Genomic DNA, 22,327 nt, shown 5'->3' on the forward strand with positions numbered 1-22,327 from the left:
ACCGTTCGATGGCCATGCGCGTCCGATTAGCCCCAGGCAAGGTTTTGATTAATGGTGTGTATATAAACAGAACATGTCATGTACTTTCGGGAAAGACGGGAAGACGAAGGAAAAGAGGCCAGCGACGGAGCGACGGAGCCGAGCAAACACGATGGATTGTTTCGGATCCAAAGACTTGATTCTTTCTTTCTGTCTCTGTTCACCGCGCAAACTCTTCATCTGTGCACGACCACACAGTCGCTTTTGTGGCCTCTTTCTGTGATGTGTATCTGTTCTCCCTCTTCCTGTTTTATCGACGTGCCGTGATAGAACAACTGTGTCATCGTTGCCCTTGCTTCCCCTAACTCCCTCGCCCTTTTCTTTGGGGGGCTTTTCATTCACCAATGTAAAAAATAAAAGAACCGTTTTAGTTGTATGATCTTCTGTTACCATTCTGCTCCTTTGGAGATAAGAGGAGCTCTCTTCATGCATGACTACCCTGAGTGTCATTTTCCTGACCCACTATGAATACCACGGTGTGATGGAGGGCTGAGAGAGTCAAGTCTTGGGACGTCACAAAAACCGCAGACAACATTTTTCCGGGTTTGTTTTTTTTAGCACAATACAGGTAATAGAAGATCGGGAGAGAGGGAGGGAGGTTTTGACACCCTTTCGACTCCAGATCTTGCGATTGCGTTTTTTTTCCCCAGTTGACTTTGATCTAATCTTAAGGTATCTACAATTGAGCCTGAAAAGAGAATAACTTGTAACCCAATCCTTTATACCCTAACAGCGGTATGAAAGCGGTCACACACTAAAACCAAAGCTTTTCTGCTGAAAAAGCGCTACGGACCCTTTTCACATGATTTATACACTGATAACCAGCCTATTATTGGAATTGAATGGTTTCCAGGAAATGTAAGCAAACTGAAATTGAACTGACTATTGTTTGTGTTTGTATTTTACCCCGGAGCAGAGATCCCTGTTGCCCTTCCGACCACCACTGCCAGCAGCACAGAGGAACCATCAGGTTAGTACATCGGTGTGTTCTGGGAAATCTTGACACGTTAAAGTGTCCAAAAATGAAAGAAATCCAAGTGTTTTGAGTACAGGATAAGTTGGATCCCTTTCGCCTTCCACCCTCCTCCGCTACCGCCCCGTCAGACAGACATCATGAATATTAAATCAATTAGTGTGAGGCCTTGGGACGTGGTTTCTTTAATCTCATCCTCTTCATCCAATTAATCAGTCTAAGTGCAGCGCAGTGGGGTGTTTCCGCAGCACAGCACGGTAGCTTGTTATTGTTGATCTGTTGATTCTTGTCTTCCACTTTGCTCTGAGTAGAACAGAGTAAGGGAAAGAGAGAGAGAGAGAGATCTGGAACCCCATCTGATGCTGATCAGGGAAGATGAACTCCTGCTCAAATCCAGCGGAGGATACCACATTGGTTTTTCAGATCAAATGGTTCAGGTTTCTGCTCTGAATTTGAAGCACGGTCCAGTCCCCCGGCTAGCTGTGGTCAAAACTCTGTACGAGCTCTGTTTATATCCGTGTCAGAAGATTTCTAAAACGCATTAAGCTTTTTTTAAACAGTGGCATGTTCCCAATTAATGTCCCTCTCCTCCTTAGCACATTGAAATTAAGAATTTTGAGGCAAATATCCCCCCCAAAATACATGACTTTAAATAACCAGTTAGCCACCACAAACGCCTGCTGGAATGAGCTTCAGCCACACCGTTGTCCTTTGGCCCTGGTGGAAAAAGCCCAGAGTCACAGAGCAGCGCCTCGGTCTTTCCCAGCCCCACGGAGGCCCTCGCGTGCCAGAACGCCTTCGCAGCTGTTCTCAGGGCGTCAGAGGTCTCGAACGCACCCCTGACAGATCAGATTGACAGGAGAGCAAAAGGGGACGGGCTCTCTCTCTCTCTCTGCGTTATTCTTTCCATTTCTTCCCTCCTTCTATTCTCTTCGAACCCTCCGTTTCACACTTTTTCAAAATCTCGTACCATCGTGGGTGGTGGTGGGTCTGGAGCTTGGGGGTTTTGTGGTAACCGGTTGTCAAGTTATTGCCCGTTTTCGTTCAGCGAGTGTGCGGATCAGCTTTGCCTAATGGAACCTTTGTGGCCGACTTGAGTGAAGGGGGCGTTCAAAGTAAACAAACCTTCTGATGGCAATCCACCACTCATTATGGTCTGCGTTGTCATTCTGTTGCGACGTGACCCTGAACACAGATTTGGAAAGAGTAAATACGTTTCGCAAGTCGATCTCAGTCTATGACTGAAGAAATATATCATGACTTCAAATGCTCGTGGCCATAATCACTATATTATATATATATATATATTATATGGCACCAATGCTTATGCATTCTGTATCAAGACTCCGACGCATTCCCTATAATTCCATTGATTAAACCGTGTCATGGAACCAATGTAAACATAATTTAGAGGAAACTGTATAATGACACTGACCATGTAGTTTGGTAACGTAATCACCGTTTAGAGTCCTGGGAATTCCTGTAGAACTCGTACTGGTAACACAATATAGAAACGCGAGAAGTTGAAATCAAGCAGATTGCGAGGTGGGGCAACCGTGATGGACAGATTGCATCGGTCACGTCAGATTCCGGGGGGAGAGGGGTCCCGTTGGACCACCCAGGCTCGGGGCCCAGAGCGTGCATATATTACTGGGTCTCGGAGGGTCCCAGAGGGCCCGGAGCCCACCTCTGGATGGCTCGGTATGTCAGCAGCGGTGAGCTCATCCTATAGGGGATTGCAAACAGATGTGGAACCCTTATCAGGGGCATCTACCACCACCCGCCTTCACACTCACCCATTCTCCACCCATGTGCCTGTCAGGGAAGAGAAGGAGACCAGGAGGGAGGGAGAGGGAGAGAGAGAGAGGGGGAGAGAGAGAGAGAGAGAGAGAGAGAGAGAGAGAGAGAGAGAGAGAGAGAGAGAGAGAGAGAGAGGGGGGGGGGGGAGAAGAGAATAGGACTATGCAGGTACGGGAAAAGGAAGAAAACAATGAGGAAAGAAAAAGTAGTCGTGAAAAAGAGGGGGGACCTGCATGCTTTGGGGCTGTCTGGAGGGTGGGGCAGACAGCTGTGCAGCAGGTGCCTCCTTGTGCCCCTGAAGGGGGTGTGTGTGTGTGGGTGGGTGAAGGGGCAGAGCTGTCAAAAAAAAAAAAAGAGGCAAAGGATATTAATTTGTCTCCAGCGATAACCCCCCCAACCCCTCCCCCCCCCCCAACCCCTACCGCCACACGGAGATCTGGAATGCATGGCGAATACCTCGGACTGGGCGGCGCAGACAAAACACATATTGTGTGTGTAGGTCACGGCTGGCGTGAGGGGCCACTCCCACCAGTCATTATGACAGAGATGTCTACGGGGCACCGAGGAGCAGGGGGAACCACTGACCTCCACTGACCGCAGCCAGGACAGGACAGGGGGGGCGATGGTGAGATTTATGAGGTGCCGCACGAGAAGGAGGAGGAAGATGACGGGAGGGATGATGATGATGATGATGATGAAGGTGGGGATGAGGTTGAGGTACAAAGACGAGGATGATCCTTGCCAGAAGGATGACACCGGTGAGAAGAAATCAGGCCGGCGGCGATAATGAGGCCATGCCACACGTGTTCCTCGTGATGTGGTTTCCCTCGGAGGAACCCCCCCCCCTCCCCCTGGATTTTTGGGACGTGAGTCTCGGTCAACACGCCCTGTTAAGGATCACTGTGCTTCAGCCTGGTGTCATGGTGGGATTTTTATTACCAGTCCAGAGTCTAATGAGAGAGAGGGAGAGAGAGACAGAGAGAGAGAAAAACAGAGAGAGAGAGAGAGACAGAGAGAGTAGAAATGTGGATGTAAACTGCATTGTATCGACTCAACATCACAAATATTACGCCAGCGTTGGATTTACAGCTTGGCCCTTCCTTTGGCCCTTCCTCACAACACGAAACCCTTGGCACAGCTCTCTCTCTCCCCCTCTGTGTGTCTGCATGCTGGGAGGTAGCCAGTCGTATTGCCCACTGACTCCACTAAAACTCAATTACAGTAATGAGGATGACCCAACCCTTGTTCCAGCCATCTAAAGCGTTGCCATGCCGGCCAAAAACCAACTCCAAAACCATCATGTCATGAATCATAAACAGGCCTCACTGTCTGTTGTGTGTTTTCAAACTCAGGGAAAACACAAGCTTTTTATTTATTTGATTTGGTTATTTCTTTTGGGAGGGGAAAGATTTGGGTTGAAATAAGACAGAAAAAGAAAGAGTTTACTTCTCGTTCTCCCTCTGGCAGGAGCCCAGCTCCACCACTCCAGTTGCGGCAGCTCAGGGGCACTGACTATAATCTAATTACATGCTTTATTTGCGACAATTTGTTTCTCAATCAGTCTTGTTCGGGGAGAAGAAAGCCCTCCCTCTGTGTTCCTGTTTACACCTCCTTGTGTCAAAGCCTCCCTGTCAGTGCCCCCCAGACCAGCCTCTCTGGGACCAGGCCCGGCCTCGCTGACACAGTCACAGCGGGGGACAATCACACGGGGGGGGCAAGAAACCACTGTCTTTCACCGGTCTCTGAATAAGAAACATAACTGCTGTACTGTAGTCCGGTCTCCAGCGTGGAAGGCGCCGGCGAAGGCATAGTGCAGCTCAGCTCAGCTCAGCGCTGCTGGACTAATTCCATTTCCCCTGCCTGCAGTGCCGGTACAAAGGGAACATTTGTCTTCGCGGTGGGGGACTGACTGGGCTAAAGTGGGGATGTCGGGGTGCCCTGGGCTGGAGCTGGTGTCTCAGGGGTACACTAATGGGGAACGAGCTGGTATCAAAGGGAAGTATCATGATGGCATCAAGGGGGGTTATGGGAAAACAAAGACGCCTTTTCCAAACCCCCCCCTCGTCATTTACATGGTAATCAGGCGGCTCCGATATAGAGTCCTCTGGTTCATTTACTTACCTACCTCGCCTTTTTTTGCGGCCCTCTTGGTAAAATAGCGGCTTTGGGCTTATTATACGTGTTTTCAAATGTATTCGGAATCCTCGTCTTCTCAAACACCCCGTCAAAGTTGTTCTTTCTTGTGTCTGCCCTCCTCTCTACTCTTGGGGTAGCCCCCCCCCCAACTCCCCCTTTTTGGGGGGTTGGGGGGGGGGAGCATTTTTTCTCGTAAGGCCGTTCCCCGGGCAACCTCATTCACTCAGAGTATAAAGGGTAGTAAAAGGCAGGCTTGGAGCAAGGACCCGGTCAAAACAATGCAGTTTGTTCATATTCAGGCCCAACTGAAAGGTCCTATCCCTCGCTTACTACCCCGTCACCCCCTTAAAAAAAAAAAAAACAGCCCTATCCTCCTTTCACCTCCCTCCTTCTCTCTCCCACTCCCTGCCTCTCCCTCTCTCCGTCCCCCCGGTCCATCCATTTCCCTCGGAGCGAAAGCACTTTTTACAACGTGCGAGTCGATCCACGCACACGCTCTGGATTCAATTTGTGTCTGTTGGAAAGGGGGGAAAGAAAGAGAGAGTATGGGGAGAGGGCGGCGGGGGGGGGGGAGGGGGGGCGGAGGGGAAGGCGAAAGGGAAAACAAATGATTTTCATTTTTCTTGTCTGTTTTGGCCTCGCGTCACTCTTGCCACCGCTGAGCTGATGTATGGCAGGCGGTTGTGACAGCCTAGCATGGGGTCCTTCTCTGAAGCCTCGGGCGTTCTGGCCCGTCGGGGGTTAAGTGCACTGGCGTGAGGGGCCGTTACTGTAGCCTACATCACCTCCCGGCAATCCATCATCAATGTGCCGGCGCGGAGCTTCTCTGATCAGGCCTGAAGCAGAGGAGGCCGGAGCGCTGATCTGGAACGCACCCCTGGCGGTCCCCGCCACTGCAGAGGAAGGGTTGCGGAACAGTTTGGGTGGGGGGGGGGGGTTGGGTTGGGCGCCTGGTCCTGCGTGAGGTATTTATTTGTTCGCCAGCGACGGGGTGGACGCCCCGAAAAAAGGGGAACCTATTGGAGGCGAACGCTTCATGGGCTGCTAATTTTCCCTTCCTGACCTCCCTTTGTGCTGCACTGACCCCCATTCTCCCCCATCCTCCGCCCTGCCCTGCCCCGCCCCGCACCCCCTCCCATCACCACCACCCCCCTCTCCTTAGCACACCCAGCCACCACCACCCCCGAGTTCCACCAATGTAATAACTCTAAAAGCTGAACACGGCCAGGGGGTCTTGAGGCTGGGTGATTTTAGGGGGGGGGGGGGGGGTGGGGAGTTCATAGGCCTTAATCAGCCCCATAGTGGAACTTTGACAGAGGGGAAAGCGGGAGGGGGGAGGTAATTTGTATGGTTCTCAAAAACCCCGTCGGTGGCAACCTAAGCAGCACTAGTCCAATAACACCATCCCACCCCAGCCCACCACCCCTTCCATCAGGGATAGGCCACAGACGGGGGCGGGCGACCGCCCCCCCCCACCCCGCTCCTCCTCTATTGTCTGGGCCTTTCTATAGGGACCAGTAGTCCTCTCAATGCCTCCACATAAGCCCTCTATTAGACAGGACAATGTGACCCAGCAGATGCATATCAGCGCCACACCGAGGGGAATTCAGAAGATGCGCTGTCCTTATTGTCTTACTGTTCCCAGTTGTTTTAACCGAGCGTATCATTCCCTCTTTCTTCACCCTCCCCCCTCCCCCCCCCTCCCCCCCCCCTCCCCCCCCCTCCCTCTCCCCCTGCACTCTCTCCCTTGTCCGCCCCTTTGTTCTCCCCTCTCTCTATCCGTCCCACCTACCCTGGCTCCGCCTCCCAGACTGTGACTCCTACTGCAAGGCGTCCAAAGGCAAGCTGAAGATCAATATGAAGAAGTACTGCAAGAAAGATTATGGTAAGCCTCTCGGGTCCAGTGACCTGCCTTCTTGCACTGTACACACGCACGCACGCGCACATGCACACGCACGCACACATGCGCGCACATATGCACACACACGGCCTTCGAAAACAATGCTTAAGGGTGAAGTGACCCTTCCTTGCTCTGATCCACAATGTGGATTACCATCCCCAAAGCCGTTAGGGGGGGAATAATGCCAAACACATCCCAGATCCCCGTCCAGGGGGCAGCCTCGGACCCCTCAGGTAATGTGGGCCCAAACTCCTCTATTTGTGGTTTCCCACCTCGGTGTGGCCTGGCTTAGCTCCCGCACTGGACACCCCACTATCTCCCTGGGGGGAGTCCTGCTGACGGCTTAATCACTGCTTCTCCAGAGGAAAGTCAGAGGATCAAACAGGGGAGAGGGGGAGTTGGTGTGGGGGGTGTGTGTGGGTGGGGGGGGCATCAGAGAGAGAGAGAGAGAGAGAGGGCTTAGGGTGTGTGGGGGAGTGTGACGGACAGCCCAGCAGGTATTTAAGACCAAAGAGGATCAAGTGTGACGGACAGCGGGGCTGGGTCAGTCTCCAAGAGGTCCTCATTAGGAAAGGGGGCGGGGGGGGGCGAGGAGGGGGGGTCCCGAAGGTAGGCTTGACCCCTTCCTTTTATTTCCCTGCTGCATTCCGGTGACCATCCGGCAGATCCACCCCCCCAACCTCCCCTTTCAGAAAAGGTGCGGTTAAGACGTGCGACCTACCCACCCACCCCCACCCCCTCCCCCCCGCCTTCACCACCGGCCCCCTGATTGAAGCCAGTCAGTTTAATCGGCGAAGCGAGACGCGCCGTCCTGCAGCATACCTCAGCGGATTGAATGACAGCCGTCGCCATTGTCCTGGGTGGGATTTAGGCCGGGGTCAGGTTAGACACCTCTGGTCATGATGTCAGGACTCCGGGGGGACTCCCCCTCCACCCCCCCCACCCCCCCCCACCCACCCCCACCCCACACACACACACACACACACACACACACACACGCCTAGAAACCCACTGGCCTGATCGATCCGCACATGCCCGAGACGTTTCTCATCTTCGTCCTGCAACCTAAGTTTCTGCCCAGTGATAACTATCAGGAAGTTCTTTCGATATTAAGAAGCATTAGGACATAGCATTCTATTTGATTATACTGATCATCAAATTGACGACATACTCACAAGCATGTTGTGTCTGCTACACGTGTGTGTAAGCAACGGTGTAGAGATATGTCATTTGAGTAACGTTGAGATATAAGTGGAGCACAGTGAAGGATATGGAGAGCCAGGTTCCCTAATGGAGCACAACTGGTCCCTGTCTAACGCACCTCCATCCCCCCAGAGAAGCCGCCAGAGAAACCCTGGGAACAGTCCCACAGCCTGCTGAAGGATGACAAACTTCAACTGTGTGTGTGCGTGCGTGTGCTATAAGGCATCAGACTACAGTGAAGCGTCCTGGAGGTGTGGGCAGGGAGGGAGTGAGCTGTTTCCTGTCACCAGGACATCTCATGGCCTCCCTGGTTTGGGATCGCTGAGGGTCCCAGAGAGAACGGCATCGTTTGCCTCCGACCCACATCCTCCGCTCACCGCGTTTTCCCCATCGCTGTGGCATGTGCCAGGGGTAGGAGCACACACGCGTGTGTGTGTGTGTGTGTGTGTGTGTGTGTGTGTAGGGGACCCGCTGGTGCTGGTGAGTGATTCCAGCAGCACCACCCCAGGAGACCTCAGGGAGGGCTGTGACTCATTGGATTTCCTCCAGCGTGTGTGTGTGTGTGTGTGTAGCAGCATGGGTAGGGTACACGCTCCTGTGCTGAGGAGGGGCTACATTGGGGAACTCCCACTGCTCATTCTTACAGTCCCCTCCAATTACCAATTACAGTCAATTTCCTGCTTCCCCTCTAAACCCCCCCCCCCCCGCCCCGCATCCCCCCCCCCCCCCCTCACCCGTCCTTCATACTCGAGGTGAACAGACCCGACACCTCACACACACTCACTCATTCTGATCTCACGCAACTGCACCGCCCCCCCCCCCCCCCCCCCCTCCCAACTGTTTTGTTCAGAACACGTATACGGTAAAAGATTGACTGCCTCTGGCCACGTTGGGCGAGGGAGCCGTTCTAAACGACACGGACACACTCCACCCACCCATAGAGAACCACGGGGTGCTGGGGTCCTGTCTTTCAGTCCCCCACACAAAGGGCATGGGGGGGAGGTTGGGAATGGGGGGGGGGGGGGGCAATTAGCACATCGGCACGCTCAGTGGGACTGCACTCAACCAACGGGGCGGGGGGGGGGGGTTCCATACGTACAATGAACCTGATTCATGGGTTTACTTGTCCTTGACGCGTCAGTGCAATCCCAAACAGAGAGCGCCTTCCAGTGGCGGCCACCGGTAAAGGCCAGGGTGACGGAGGGCGCTGGGGTGAGTTCACCTTGGGGTCGACGGCCTCGAGCAGACCGAAGCGCCGTGGGAGCGCTTCCGGCCTTAAATCCTCTCAGGCCGTGCCTCCGGTCTGGCGTACGCCCGGGGGGGCTTCCTCAAACACCAGGCCCGCCCGTGTGCGTGACGGTTATATAAAAGGCGTGATGTCACCGTTAGCTACAGTGGCCCCCCCCCCCGCTGTGATCCACCATGCCTGACGTGCAGCCAGCCAACTCTGGACATGACTCATTTAGGCTTGCAGCTCGACTCTGCGTCATTAAGAGTGTGTAGGTGGGTCGGAGGGGATAGCAGTGACCCCCCAGAGTAGAGTAGCTGTGTTCACTTCAGAGGATGACGGCCCCTAAGAGTTCCATACGGCTCCTAAGGGTCCCATTTAGACCTGCTGCAAATGGCCTGCCTCAATTCTGTGTGGCGCACTCTGTTGGATTTACGAGAAAGAGGGCTGTCCACTCTCTCTCTCTGTCACTCTCACTCTCTCTTCTCTCCCACTCTACCTCAACCAGGGTTTTTTTTTTTTTTCTCTGTCTCCCTCGTTCCTTCCCCCTTTACCTCTCTCTCTCTCTCTCTCTCTCTCTCTCTCTCTCTCTCTCTCTCTCTCTCTCTCTCTCTCTCTCTCTCTTCTCTCTCTCTCTCTCTCTCTCTCTCTCTCTCTCTCTCTCTCTCTCTCTCTCTCTCTCTCATCTCTCTCTCTCCTCTCTCTCTCTCTCTCTCTCTCTCTCTCTCTCTCTCTCTCTCTCTCTCTCTCTCATCTCTCTCTCTCTCTCTCTCTCTCTCTCTCTCTCTCTGATTGTCTCACCCACTCTTTCCTTCCTCTCCTCCTCTCGGCCCAGTTCATTCATCATGTGATATTACTCCCCATGTCTCTCCCACCCTCGTCCCAGCCAGGCTCCTCCTACTCCACCTCCTCCTAATCACGTAACAAATTACCCTGCCCCGACAGCAGCGTCTGACAGTATGCCACACACATACACATACACACACACACGCCTTAACCTCCCCAGCCAAAGGATGCTACCAGAGCCAATAGAGATGCTACCACTGTCTGATTTGCAGAGTCTCAAGCTACTTGGCAAGAACATTGCCCAATGACAATTCCACAAGATTCATTACCATCAACTCCTCTTTTTGAGGCTGAACAGTATACCGACAATGAGTCTCGTCATAGCTACAGAGAAGACTAGCACCACAGTGGGGATTCCCTACTTTGACAGAGGTATTTAGCGTCACCTGGGGAGAGCTAAGTGGTGCCCATGGGGCTCAGACAGTGGTGGTCCTACAGGGATCCCTCTCATAGCCTGCAACACATGGTAGACTGTCATGCCCTATTGGGCTTGAATTTCTGAGGAGCCCAGACCATTTAGAAGAGAAAGAGAGACAAAGAGAGACAGAGAGAGACAGAGAGAGAGAGAGAGAGAGAGATGAGAGAGAGAGAGAGAGAGAGAGAGAGAGAGAGAGAGAGAGAGAGAGAGACCATCCTAGTGGACGACTGGCAGCCCAGGCGCCGTGCTTACTTAGGACAGGACGGTTCCCACTGGTGTCTGGACAACAGTCACAGCTGGAGGAAGAGCCAGTCAGCTTTCAGAAAGGCATACTTCCTGCAGTCTCCAGTCAAAAGACCCATTCCTCAGACAGTGCGTCCGCGAGGGCATTTCTGGAGAGAAAATCTCAGTCAGCAAATAAAACCCCCTTTTTCTTGTCACCTTCTATTCACCAAATATTGTCTCTGCATTGTGTTCGGCCGCACCTTTCTAAATACCAGAACCGACAAGTGGGGGAAAGGGAAGACATTTCCGAGAGGGAAAGTTGGGAGTGTTTTGGCACTCGGTGCCATAGTAACGGTCGTTGGTTATCACCCGCGTGTGTCCGTGGAGAAGAGGAGCAGGAAAGGAAAAGGTCAGGACAGCAGGAAGGAGTGGAGCACACGATAAAGACCGAGGGGGGAGGGGTGGGGGAGACGTGTCATCAGTGCCAGGAAGAGGGAGGGATGCGAGTCGTTGAATTCGGCTCTGTGATACCCGGACCAGACAGGAAACTAGCAAATCCCATCGCTGGAATCGAGTCAGCCTTGTTGGAGGAAGACATAACAATAAGACAGTGTAATGTCTCATGTATTTTGCCTTGTTCCCCCACTCCCCTCCCTCCCTCCCATCCCCTCCTCCCATCCCCTCCTCCCTCCCTCCCTCCCATCCCCTCCTCCCTCCCTCCCTCCCTCCCTCCACAGCGGTCCAGGTGCACATTCTGAAGGCGGACAAGGCGGGCGAGTGGTGGAAGTTCACCGTCAACATCATCTCCGTCTACAAGCAGGGCGAGAGCCGCATCCGCCGCGGCGACCAGTTCCTGTGGGTGAGGGCCAAGGACGTGGCCTGCAAGTGCCCCAAGGTCAAGCCCGGAAAGAAGTACCTGCTCCTGGGCAACGACGAGGACTCCCCGGGCCAGAGCGGCGTGGTGGCCGACAAGGGCAGCCTGGTCATCCAGTGGAGGGACACGTGGGCCCGTCGGCTGAGGAAGTTCCAGCAGCGCGAGAAGAAAGGCAAGTGCAAGAAGGCATAGGGCGGGGAGGACGCAGCCCCGGCCCCGGAGGACGGAGGGATGGGGGGGGGGTAAAAAAAAAGGACAGGAGACGAGGCGGAGGAGCGAGGGAGATAAAAAAAAAAAAAAGGAGTGGATCGGAGGAGGAGCGGGAGAGACGGAGGGAGAGAGGAGCGAGGACAGAAAAGGGACTGTGACCGTCGCTGCTTTGTGTTTTTTTTTTTTTTTAGTAGAAGCATGAAGAGAATATTATTAGGATGATTTTGTATTCTAGTGAACTTTTATTGTGAAGGAGCTCACCACCTCGTAGATCTGGTTTCATGGGTTTTATTTCAGCCTCCGAGATTCGTCCCTTTGTGGATTTGCTGAGTTTGCACCGGCATATACAGTTCTTTTATTTCTTTTCTTTTTTTCCTCGCAAACATCCGTAGTGGATGCTGGTGCATCATAACAACGACAAAGACACACAGTCACTGAATTCATCATCTTCTCTCTCATCCACCTCTGCTCTGCCATCCTCAATCCGGACTTAGGCATACCATTGGCTCCTATTAGAACCAAGTGCCATAAAATAACATCCTTTTGAAGCCTCAATGAGTTGACCACTGTTCTGCCCATTTATATTACATGTGGGTAAACTGAAACGTTTCGGTTGCACATCGGCAATGTTTAAGTGGGTCAGATTGCAGGTGGTTAGATCTATGCCCCCAGCGATATCCTCAGTGATATAATTAACACGAATCTAGTTGACTGATTAAGCTAATTAAGCACAGCCGAGCCCCAACAGACTACATATTACATTTACATTTAATCATTTAGCAGACGCTCTTATCCAGAGCGACTTACAGTAAGTACAGGGACATTCCCCCCGAGGCAAGTAGGTTGAAGTGCCTTGCCAAAGGACACAACGTCATTTGTCTCAGCCGGGAATCGAACCGGCAACCTTCTGATTAATAGCCCGATTCCCTAACCGCTCAGCCATCTGACTCCCCCAGACTACCGACGGTATTGTCCTGGATGACGCTACTTCCACGAGCCCACAGGATTCTGAAGGGGATCATGCAAAGGAATGTTCCTTGACGTGACCTGTGGCGGTTGCGGGCCACACAGTGCCACAACCCCCTCTCTTCCAACAGGCTGGTTGTTTGTTTCCCTCACTGGCCCTGTGCTGCCGGTAGATGCTGACGCTAGTGCTCTGACCCTTTGACTGGACTCCAGTAGACGACGACAGATATTTACAATGTCTAGGAGGTCACCCGGAGAGCTGTGGATGTCTGTATGACTTTCCATGACAATATCATGAATACAATATAATTATACAATAAATGTCACTGAAAATGTCAAACTGACAGTCCCATTGGAGTCCCATGGCAACTTCACATTAGACATGCATCCAAACACTTTGCTTGCGAGCCTAGCCCCTTGTCTAAGTGAAACGGGAGAGGACTTTTTTTTGGGTCCCGATGTCTGTACGTGAAGCACATGCCTGAATGTGCTTCACGTACAGACAAAAAGAAAGCATTTGTGGTTTCATAAATGATACTGGAGGGTTTGGGATTGTGTGGGGCCAGGATAACATTGTTTTAGAGAAAATGTTAACCAAGCATTGTATGGTGTGAAAATACTGGTAGCCAGTTCGAAAAACGTAACAATGTACATATTTATATGACCTTTCTCCTAGGACAATATTACCTAATACTTTTCATGCCAATCTGCACAACACTGTTTATGCAGTGTTGAATTTACTTAAATACTATTTACGCCCAGTGAGAATTATGACTATATATTAAATAGATGAATGTGTTTTTTCTCCTCAAATGTAAAGCCCTCTTTGTTATTGAAACATGCTTCCTTCCAAGGTACTAATAGTGGCAATAAAGCATTACATCTGTATAGGTAGTATTTTTATGTGAAAGTTATCTAGATTATAATACCCTATTTTTTGTTATCTTCAATGTATTGATTGTAGATTGTAGCAGGCAAAGAGAAAGAACAGACAGTAAAAATAACAGTATTTAAATCTTGGTTGCACTAGGCAACAGAAAAGTATGAGAGGCAATAAGTAAACGTTTTGACCTGGATGACTATGAAACTTTAAAACCGAATCAAAAGTATGAACTTCATACCACGACCTCCTCCGCTCCCCATGCAGTGGCCTCATCCGTGTGTAATGTGGTGCACATTTCACCACTGTGCACCACCTGGATCCTGTGGGCTGTTGTTGACAGGTCATGGGGATGTGTCTAGTCTAGACCTGCAGACATCTCTATGGAGATCCTACAGGGCTGTCAAAGGAATTATCTCCAGAAATAAATTGCATAAGGGTAAGGCTACCAGGAGAACTGCAGATATTGAAAAGCATTTCATTTAGTGACCTGATTGTCCCCATTCTGAAATAAATATTCAACATCTGTGTTTGATTTCAAACCAATCCAATCACATTCACATGGTGGATCGGATTTGAGGTATATTGGTTCCAGATCGTTTATATAGATATGCTTTGTGCTGGTGTCTTCTTGCAAAGATGAAATATATAGATGACATATACACATATTTATACATATATTGACATAACTGCCTTCGACGTTATATCTGTACCATGCAACTTCCCACGTAAATGTATCTCTGTTTGGCACCAAGGATATAATCAAAACCTAATCGTTTTCTGAAGTCTCTTCAGCACACATGATGTAAATTTTTGATGTTTTTTTCCTGAGCAATGGGTCGGCAGTCTCCACGATCAAATGTTAACTGTAGACAACCTGTCAAATTGTTGCTTTTGTTCATGCTATGAATTGTAAATTTTGTTTAGCTGTGGCCACTGCAAGAAACCCTTGCAGTGCTGTTTTACAATGCGTACTAATATATTATGGTTATTATATATGAATATATTTAATGACACGAGACATTGTGGATTTTATTGTCTGTTTCGCCTTTTTTTTTTTTTTTTTTTTTTTTTTACTTGTTTGTGGTTGTTTAGATGGTTGTGATAAAAAAAAGAAGGAAACTTTAACTACTGAACACCAACCTGGTAGAACTAAATCCAGAATTCAGTTGAAATAAACTCTTGTTATTAAGTCAAATGTGTGCCTTGTTTTCCTTCTAAATCAGTTCCCAAAAGTCCTGAAGTTCAGCATGTCTGACACAAGACCCTTCCCCGTTCTACAGTGGGGGGGGGGGGGGGGGGGGGGGGGATGCAGACAAGATCTCTGACCTGGACCTGGTGTGCAGAGTTGAACACATTCTGCAAGTTAGGAAACGCTGGCAAATCTCAAAGTCTGAAAACTCTGCCAAATTCAGGCGATTCGGTTGAATGGTAGCCTTTGAGCACCGTGTCACATTATCACCATCCTCCCGAAACCCTCGAACACAAACCCAGATGGCAGCCAAGGGTCTAGTAACAGTACATGTCATTTATTGGAAAATTACAACATACCATTAAGTTCGTTTGATTTACAGGAAAAGAAAACAGTCATAGTTAGCGACAAGGTTTGTGTTATTTGTTTTGGCTGGCATTATTCCATAAACATTATAAAAATCCAAAGACAAATCATAACATGAACATTACAGAGCAGCGAGGAAAGGTAAATATCAGAGTGAGTATTGCTAAGCCAGTGGAATCACCGTCCTTGTACCCTCAGACCACAGACAGAATTATTAAAGGAAATCAAAGTCCCATGGCGGCAGCTCCTACTGTAGGGTCACACTGCCCTCTACCCAACCAAACACCATTTAACAAAATAATAAGCTTCTCGTCTTTCGTTCGAGTGCTCAGCTTCTCATTCTGGCCTCCGTACGGCAGGAAACAGTAACAGTTCGCTTACCCACTGGCTTCAACGGGCGTGCAAGGTCAACATCCAGGGACAGGAGAGAGAGAGGGGAATGGCGTCTGTGTGTGTGAGAATGTTTGTGTGTGCGTCTCTGTGTGTTAGTACGTGTGTTTGTCTGGCTCTCTCTCTCTGTGTGTGTGTGTGTGTGTGTACTGTATGGCGAGCCATGCTGTGCAATGAGAGCAGAGTCAAATCGTCCCATCTCCCCCGTGGGCCCCCGGTTCACCCTCAAGAGTCCCGATCCAATCCAGCGGTCTTCGGTAGCAGGCGGGGCCCCGTACACAAAGAGATGCCCTTAAACCGGCCACACAGCAACCACTATGATGGCGATCAACAGGAGGACGATCACTACCAGCATCCCTGATAGTGGGGCAGAAGACAGAGGAAGGTTTAGACAGCGGCTCACCCTGAAAGTCCAACAAGGTTCTATTAGTGCTACGTGCTACACAGGGCAAGAGGGAGTCACCAGACACAAAGGAACGGCACACCGATTCATTCTGGCCATGCAGTTCATGGCAGAGCCACAGAATACACTCGTTTATGGAAAGAGATCATGGGGGAAGACTTGGAGATGTTAGCTGAAACACACACACACACACACACTAACACACACACACACACACACTAACACACACTCGGTAAGTTTCCCTGAGCTACGCCCTCACAACCCATTTCCATTTCCCCCCCCCATGGTGACTTCATGCAGCATACATGCAGGGCACAGCCACGGAATCTTTATTGACACAGATCACACACTGCGATATGCACGTGTTTCGGATTTGGCGTGAGACGGGGTAATCAATGTTTTCCACTGACAAGGACTAGCTCGCACTTCATCAAAAGCACTTTGCCCCAGAGAGACCTGACGGTATCACACATAGCTTAGGGGTTAGCCATCACAGATGGAAATCCTGACTAAAAAAAAAACAAAAAACGAATCAAACCCCCACATACGGAAGGTCAAATCAGCCAGCTAGTTAACGTGCTTAATGGTTGAAGAATGTCATTGTTTTTATTGTATTTATTTAATCCCTCATACCATTAGTAAGAGGGAGAGTTGGGTATGTTTGAGGAAAGGCTATTCCACCTACAGCTGTTTCGAATTCAGAAATTCTTCGGAGGTGTTGGTCGGAAAGGGGTTAGGAGGAGGAGCGTGGTTGCGAAGGGGCTTGTGCCATTTATCTCAAATCAAACCTCTCTCAGACAAAGAGGTCTGAGGTGCACTGTGTGACACGGTGGTCTTCCCAAGTCATGCCCCACACACACACACCCAAATGTTCCATTTGGAAACTTTCTCCCAAGGACACGTTTACATTTACATTTAGCAGACGCTCTTATCCAGAGCGACTTACAGTAAGTACAGGGACATTCCCCCCGAGGCAAGTAAGATGAAGTGCCTTGCCCAAGGACACAACGTCAGTTGACACGGCCGGGAATCGAAGTGGCAACCTTATGATTACTGGCCAGATTCCCTAACCGCTCAGCCACCTGACATTTTCCCTTTCTCCGTCCCCTCTCGCTCCCTCCTTACAGACGCTACTTCAACGGCACGGGGGGAGGTGAAGGTTTCGAGCAACTGCGTCTCCCAGACGTCTGACGGCTGTCGACGGCCCTCCCTCGCTGACTCGGCCCGTCCGTTGTTATGTAGCGTGAACGGCTGGTATCTCCTTCCCCCGACCCACCCCGAGAACCCCCCCCTGACCATTCCCTTTTGGTTTACATTTCTCTCATGCTTTGGGCTTTCTCCTCGCGCATTCCCCTCGCTGGCGTAATAAGCCAGTGCGTCCGCTGGGACGGAGACAGGGGGAGATGTGGCCATGCGGAACGAATTGTCCGGTGCTCTTTGGGGAACGCATGGACCAGCACGCCAGGAGAGGAGGATGACGATGTGGCTGCCAGCGGTCCACCTCGTTACGGCGGGTGAGTCACTCTCTTGCCGGTCCACGGGAATTCCATCACATGATACGGCAGCTGCCACGCTTGCTTCGGATGTATCTACCAATGAGGATTGAGGATTGGGGCGAAGGAACGATGCAGGAACGTTTTGGTGGGTATCACATATTTTCCGCTATGAAGGGGTCTTGAAAACTGATGCTATCGGTTCAAAACGAATCAACAGTTTGGATCTTCGACCAGACCGAATGACCTCGTCTGTTTAGAACTGACATGTTAGCCGTTCAACGTAAACATCAAGAAAGAAACATTCCTCCCAGCGGTGCTGGTGATGGCTCTTTAAACACCTCACAGCAAAGCAAATATACACACACAAACTGCCCCCCAATTATCTGGGCTTCAGCGTGAAGGATGTTGAGGCAGCGAAGGAGTCCATCGACTTATCTGCCATTAAATTCAGCTTGTTGCACGCAGATATATCAAGGCTGGTCCCGAATCCGCCAAGAGCTTTGTTCAACTATTTTGGACAAATGCAACAATGGTCTGGAGACCCAATGCCTTGTAGCTAAATCTTCAAACCAAACATCAAATGTTATTCAGAAGTTAGCTAACGCCCAATCGTCTCGGTCAGGGACACCCGAGGCGTCCTCTTCCGTTTGGCTGTTGTCGTTGTGTCGCGTAACTCAATAAGCTCCTTCTGACCCCCCCTCTGGGAGGGTGATGGTGATAATCGTGTTTGCAGGGCCAGATAGAGAAGGGATGCGCCATAGACGGCGGAAAGGGGGGTTTGTTGTCAGTCAATGTGACCACCCCGGAGCTTTAGAAGCCAGGCTTGGGGATACACCCTTTTCTGACAAGTCGGGAAGACAAATTACAATTGATTGGGGCGGGGGGGTGGGTGTAATGGGGGACTTGGAAGGTGGGTGGATATTGGGTTTTACACCTCCCCATCCCCCCACAGTCCCCCCCCCCCCCCTTTTATAGTTCCTTGCCTGTGGTTCAAAGCCCTTTTTCGACCACAAAAGGCATGGCTGACCGATGACGGATAGGGTCAAGTTTTATGCTAACGTGTTTAGCGTAACACTTGTCATTTGGCAAACTGTCATCTGCTGGAGTTTCTCACACACAACGGCCAAGTTGGAATGATGTCACATTTTATAAAAACAATGTAGCAGACGCACATTTTAAAAGACGGCCCATGTATCACGAGTAAATCCTCTAAATATATTTAATTAGCTCATGTCAGAGACGGTAACAGTCGCAAAAAGCTGCTGTTCCAACTCTATTGTTTTACAGCCCTCCAATGTTCCACTGTTGGCAGCCAAAAGCAAGTCATAAATGTGAGGTAAGCGTATGTAAACGTGACAAACCTCTGCTTCTAATACCTGGGTAGTTCATGAGCTCAACACCATAGATCCTCAGGTTCCAAATGCAGTTTAAGTTTAAGTTACAAATTCAGAAATTCAGCTTGGATTCTTATTCTTAACACAGAGGCCTCTGTAGATAAAAGGTCTGCATTCGATATAACAGGCTATAGTTTAAGACTAAAACAAGGGCGTTCCAAAAAAAAAAAAAAAAAGGGTTCACAGCGGTGCAATTCAGCTCAACATTCTTCAATTATGTTTCTTCTCCAGCATATTACCCAACCCCCCCCCCCCCCAACTACTCCTGTCAGAAGTCTAAACCATTCATGCTCCACTTCAGACACGAGCCACCTGCGGGATTCTGGGATTGCAGAGTGGTCCTCCTCGGGCCCAGAGGATTAGCCGGTGGAGAGGGGTCGCTCCTGAAGATGTCTGATGAGAGACTCTTAAGCCATGGGAAACTCACACCAGACTGCCACAGCTCCTTTGGTACCAAGGACTAATCTGCCAGCCCAATCCCAACTGGCCACTTTAAAACCCCACACTCCTCACTCCTCCACCCTCCTGAATCTAGGCGCTGGGCTGAGGGACTGGAAGTGACTGGCTGAAAGGGGTTTACTTTCTATTACAGACGGAGCGTTTGGATTTTGGCCGGGGGGGTGGTCAATTACCTTAAATGCTTTCGAACGAGGTAAACCCCTAAACCCTGAGCCAGCCTACGAGGCTAAACCGAACTAAAAACCTACCCAAAAGTGGATTTGGTTTCTTCGACAAGACGAAACATTGCGCCGTCCTTCTCACTCAACTCCGTGTTGGACCTCTCCAGGAGGCGTACTGTGCTTGACGTGCATACATCCAGTACGTTTCAACAGGACTGAGGATGTTTCACTACGCGCCGTCGACTGCAGTGAAGCCCACCTTGCCATCAGTCACCATGCCGTGCAGCATGTGGGTCCTCCTTCTCTGAGGAGGAGTCGACCCCTACCTCCTCCGTCTTTCAGCGTGCCAGCGAAGTGTGACGGCAGGCCGGGATCGCTGGCGGAGTTTCCCTCTCTACACCACCAGTCACGCAAAACCTTTCTAAACCAACAGCAACACATGGATGTATTGTTATATAGTAAAAAAAAAAAAAAAAAAAGTGGATGTTTCCTATAACTATGAGAACCATGCTTGCGATTAAAGTAAATATTTCACGTTAGAACTCTTTTTTGATTAAAAAAATAAAATAAATTCTCTAGCAGAGCTTCTGCCCTGTCTGTGGTAATGATGTTGCCTTAACGAGACAGTTACCGCGACAACTATGTCAAGTATGCACGCCTCTGTCAGTCTGCCATTCCAACCTAAAGGACGACTCGAGTCATCCTGTAGGGACTCGAGACACAACACTGAAACCACGGCTTTGGATGAGTGGCGGTTGTAAAAAAATAAATAAAACCCTCAGAGCTCTGGAATCATAAACACGCAGGGCGAAGAAAAGAGGGGGGGAAACCTTTTCGAAAGGTTTGTGGCATGTGCTATTTTCAATTCTTCCTCAGCGCCACACAAAGACAAGTGTCAAACAAGCACTGAGCAGTGGAGGTGGGCAGACTCACATGCTGAGAACTGGTGCACCGGATACACGAATGTCGTTATGCGTCGGAACGCAGAAGGAGAAGAAAAAGAAAATGAGAGGAGAGAGAGAGTGAGAGGAGGAGAGAGAGAGAGTGAGAGGAGGAGAGAGAGTGAGAGGAGGAGAGAGAGTGAGGAGAGAGAGAGTGAGAGGAGGAGAAAGAGAGAGAGTGAGGAGGAGAGAGAGTGAGAGGAGGAGAGAGAGAGTGAGGAGGAGAGAGAGAGTGAGTGAGAGGAGGAGAAAGAGAGAGAGTGAGGAGGAGAGAGAGACAGTGAGAGGAGGAGAGAGAGAGAGAGTGAGAGGAGGAGAAAGAGAGAGTGAGGAGGAGAGAGAGAGTGAGAGGAGGAGAAAGAGAGAGAGTGAGAGGAGGAGAGAGAGAGAGTGAGAGGAGAGAGAGGAGGAGAGAGAGAGAGTGAGAGGAGGAGAGAGAGAGAGAGTGAGAGGAGGAGAGAGAGAGAGAGTGAGAGAAGAGAGAGTGAGAGGAGGAGAGAGAGAGAGAGTGAGAGGAGGAGAGAGAGAGAGAGTGAGAGGAGAGAGAGAGAGAGTGAGAGGAGGAGAGAGAGAGAGAGAGAGTGAGAGGAGGAGAGAGAGAGAGTGAGAGGAGGAGAGAGAGAGAGAGTGAGAGGAGAGAGAGGAGGAGAGAGAGAGAGTGAGTGAGAGGAGGAGAGAGAGAGAGAGTGAGAGGAGGAGAGAGAGAGAGAGTGAGAGGAGGAGAGAGAGAGAGAGTGAGAGGAGAGAGAGTGAGAGGAGGAGAGAGAGACAGAGGGCAGAATAAAAGCCTCCTGGGTTAAACACAATGTGCGCTTGTGACTTCAGGCGCTGGGATCTACAAACAAACCCTTAACTGGGTGCCATGGGGACGGGGGAAATGGAATTAGGCCTTCAGCGAGCTGACCTTCTCTGCCTGGCCCCAGTCTCAGCCCGCCCAGCTTTGGGGCCTGGGTTCCTGACCACCTGTTACCACGGCGCCCGGGTGCAACAATGCGGCCATCACCAGGGCAATGCCTTTTGGCGTTTAGAAGGCAAACATGGCCTGGCCCCAACCAAGAAACCTGCTCCCACATTCTCGCCCTCGCCGGCTAAATCACCCCACCCTTACAACCAACCCCCCCACCCCCACCCCCACCCCATCAAGGTCGCCATTGAGAGAAAGAAAACGAGAGGGACACAGAAAAAGAGATGAAGGAGGAGAACCCTTTGTAAAGACTTAAAGGCCGCGTTAAACAAACTAAGTGTGGGGAGGGTGGGTTGTGTGCAATGGCAAAAGGCGGAGTTCACTTCCACCCTCGGGTCTGTAAACCGTTTGAACTCCCATCAAAGCCAGGGAGCCGAGCGAGGTAAGCTGACTTAGGGCCTCTCTCTCAGGCAGTCTTTTCACGGTCCCTGGAAACCCCAGAGCGAGCGAGGCCGACACAGAGGATTCCAGGGGCTCTCTCTCCAAAGCTGCTAGGCTTCCATGAAGTAGGCGTGACAGAGAGACCGTCCTCCCCTATTAACTATGAGGAGTTTCCCGGTGCCAAACGCGCTTGTCTCCATCAATGTCATTGTTTCTGCTCCATTAAGCAGCATTGAGTCAGGCGATGGCGAGGGCCGGAGGAACAGGCTCTCCCTGAATGGCTCGCTGACAAATGGGGTTCTGGCAACATGCCCCTGGCCCGCGCTCGGAGCATTCACTCTGGACCTTCATCGATCACACTAATCAGATGAACGCGTATAGCCGGGCTAATGACTGAGACCTATGGATCCTTTTTTTTTGTCTTTTTTTTTACCCCCCCCCCCCCCCCCCCCCCCACACACACACACATTCTCATGCACCAT

The 22,327-nt window shown here is 50.7% G+C and overlaps 2 protein-coding genes across 4 annotated transcripts in view; one reads left to right on the forward strand and one right to left on the reverse strand.

The window, feature by feature from the left end:
* Positions 1-14,890, forward strand: part of ntn1a (netrin 1a) — a 52,901-nt gene extending 38,011 nt beyond the window's left edge. For both annotated transcript variants that reach the window (XM_062448373.1, XM_062448372.1), the window contains 3 exons: positions 956-1,009; positions 6,759-6,833; positions 11,506-14,890. In XM_062448373.1, coding sequence (XP_062304357.1) covers positions 956-1,009; positions 6,759-6,833; positions 11,506-11,834 — 458 coding nt within the window. In that variant the 3' untranslated portion in view covers positions 11,835-14,890. The remainder of the gene's footprint in view (positions 1-955; positions 1,010-6,758; positions 6,834-11,505) is intronic.
* A 316-nt stretch (positions 14,891-15,206) lies between these two features.
* The window catches only part of stx8 (syntaxin 8), a 33,103-nt gene continuing 25,982 nt past the window's right edge, over positions 15,207-22,327 (reverse strand). For both annotated transcript variants that reach the window (XM_062448450.1, XM_062448451.1), the window contains exon 8: positions 15,207-16,003. In XM_062448450.1, the coding sequence (XP_062304434.1) occupies positions 15,939-16,003 (65 nt within the window). In that variant the 3' untranslated portion in view covers positions 15,207-15,938. The remainder of the gene's footprint in view (positions 16,004-22,327) is intronic.

Source organism: Osmerus eperlanus, chromosome 22 (assembly GCF_963692335.1).
Source record: "Osmerus eperlanus chromosome 22, fOsmEpe2.1, whole genome shotgun sequence".
In the NCBI taxonomy this organism is placed as follows: Eukaryota; Metazoa; Chordata; class Actinopteri; order Osmeriformes; family Osmeridae; genus Osmerus; species Osmerus eperlanus.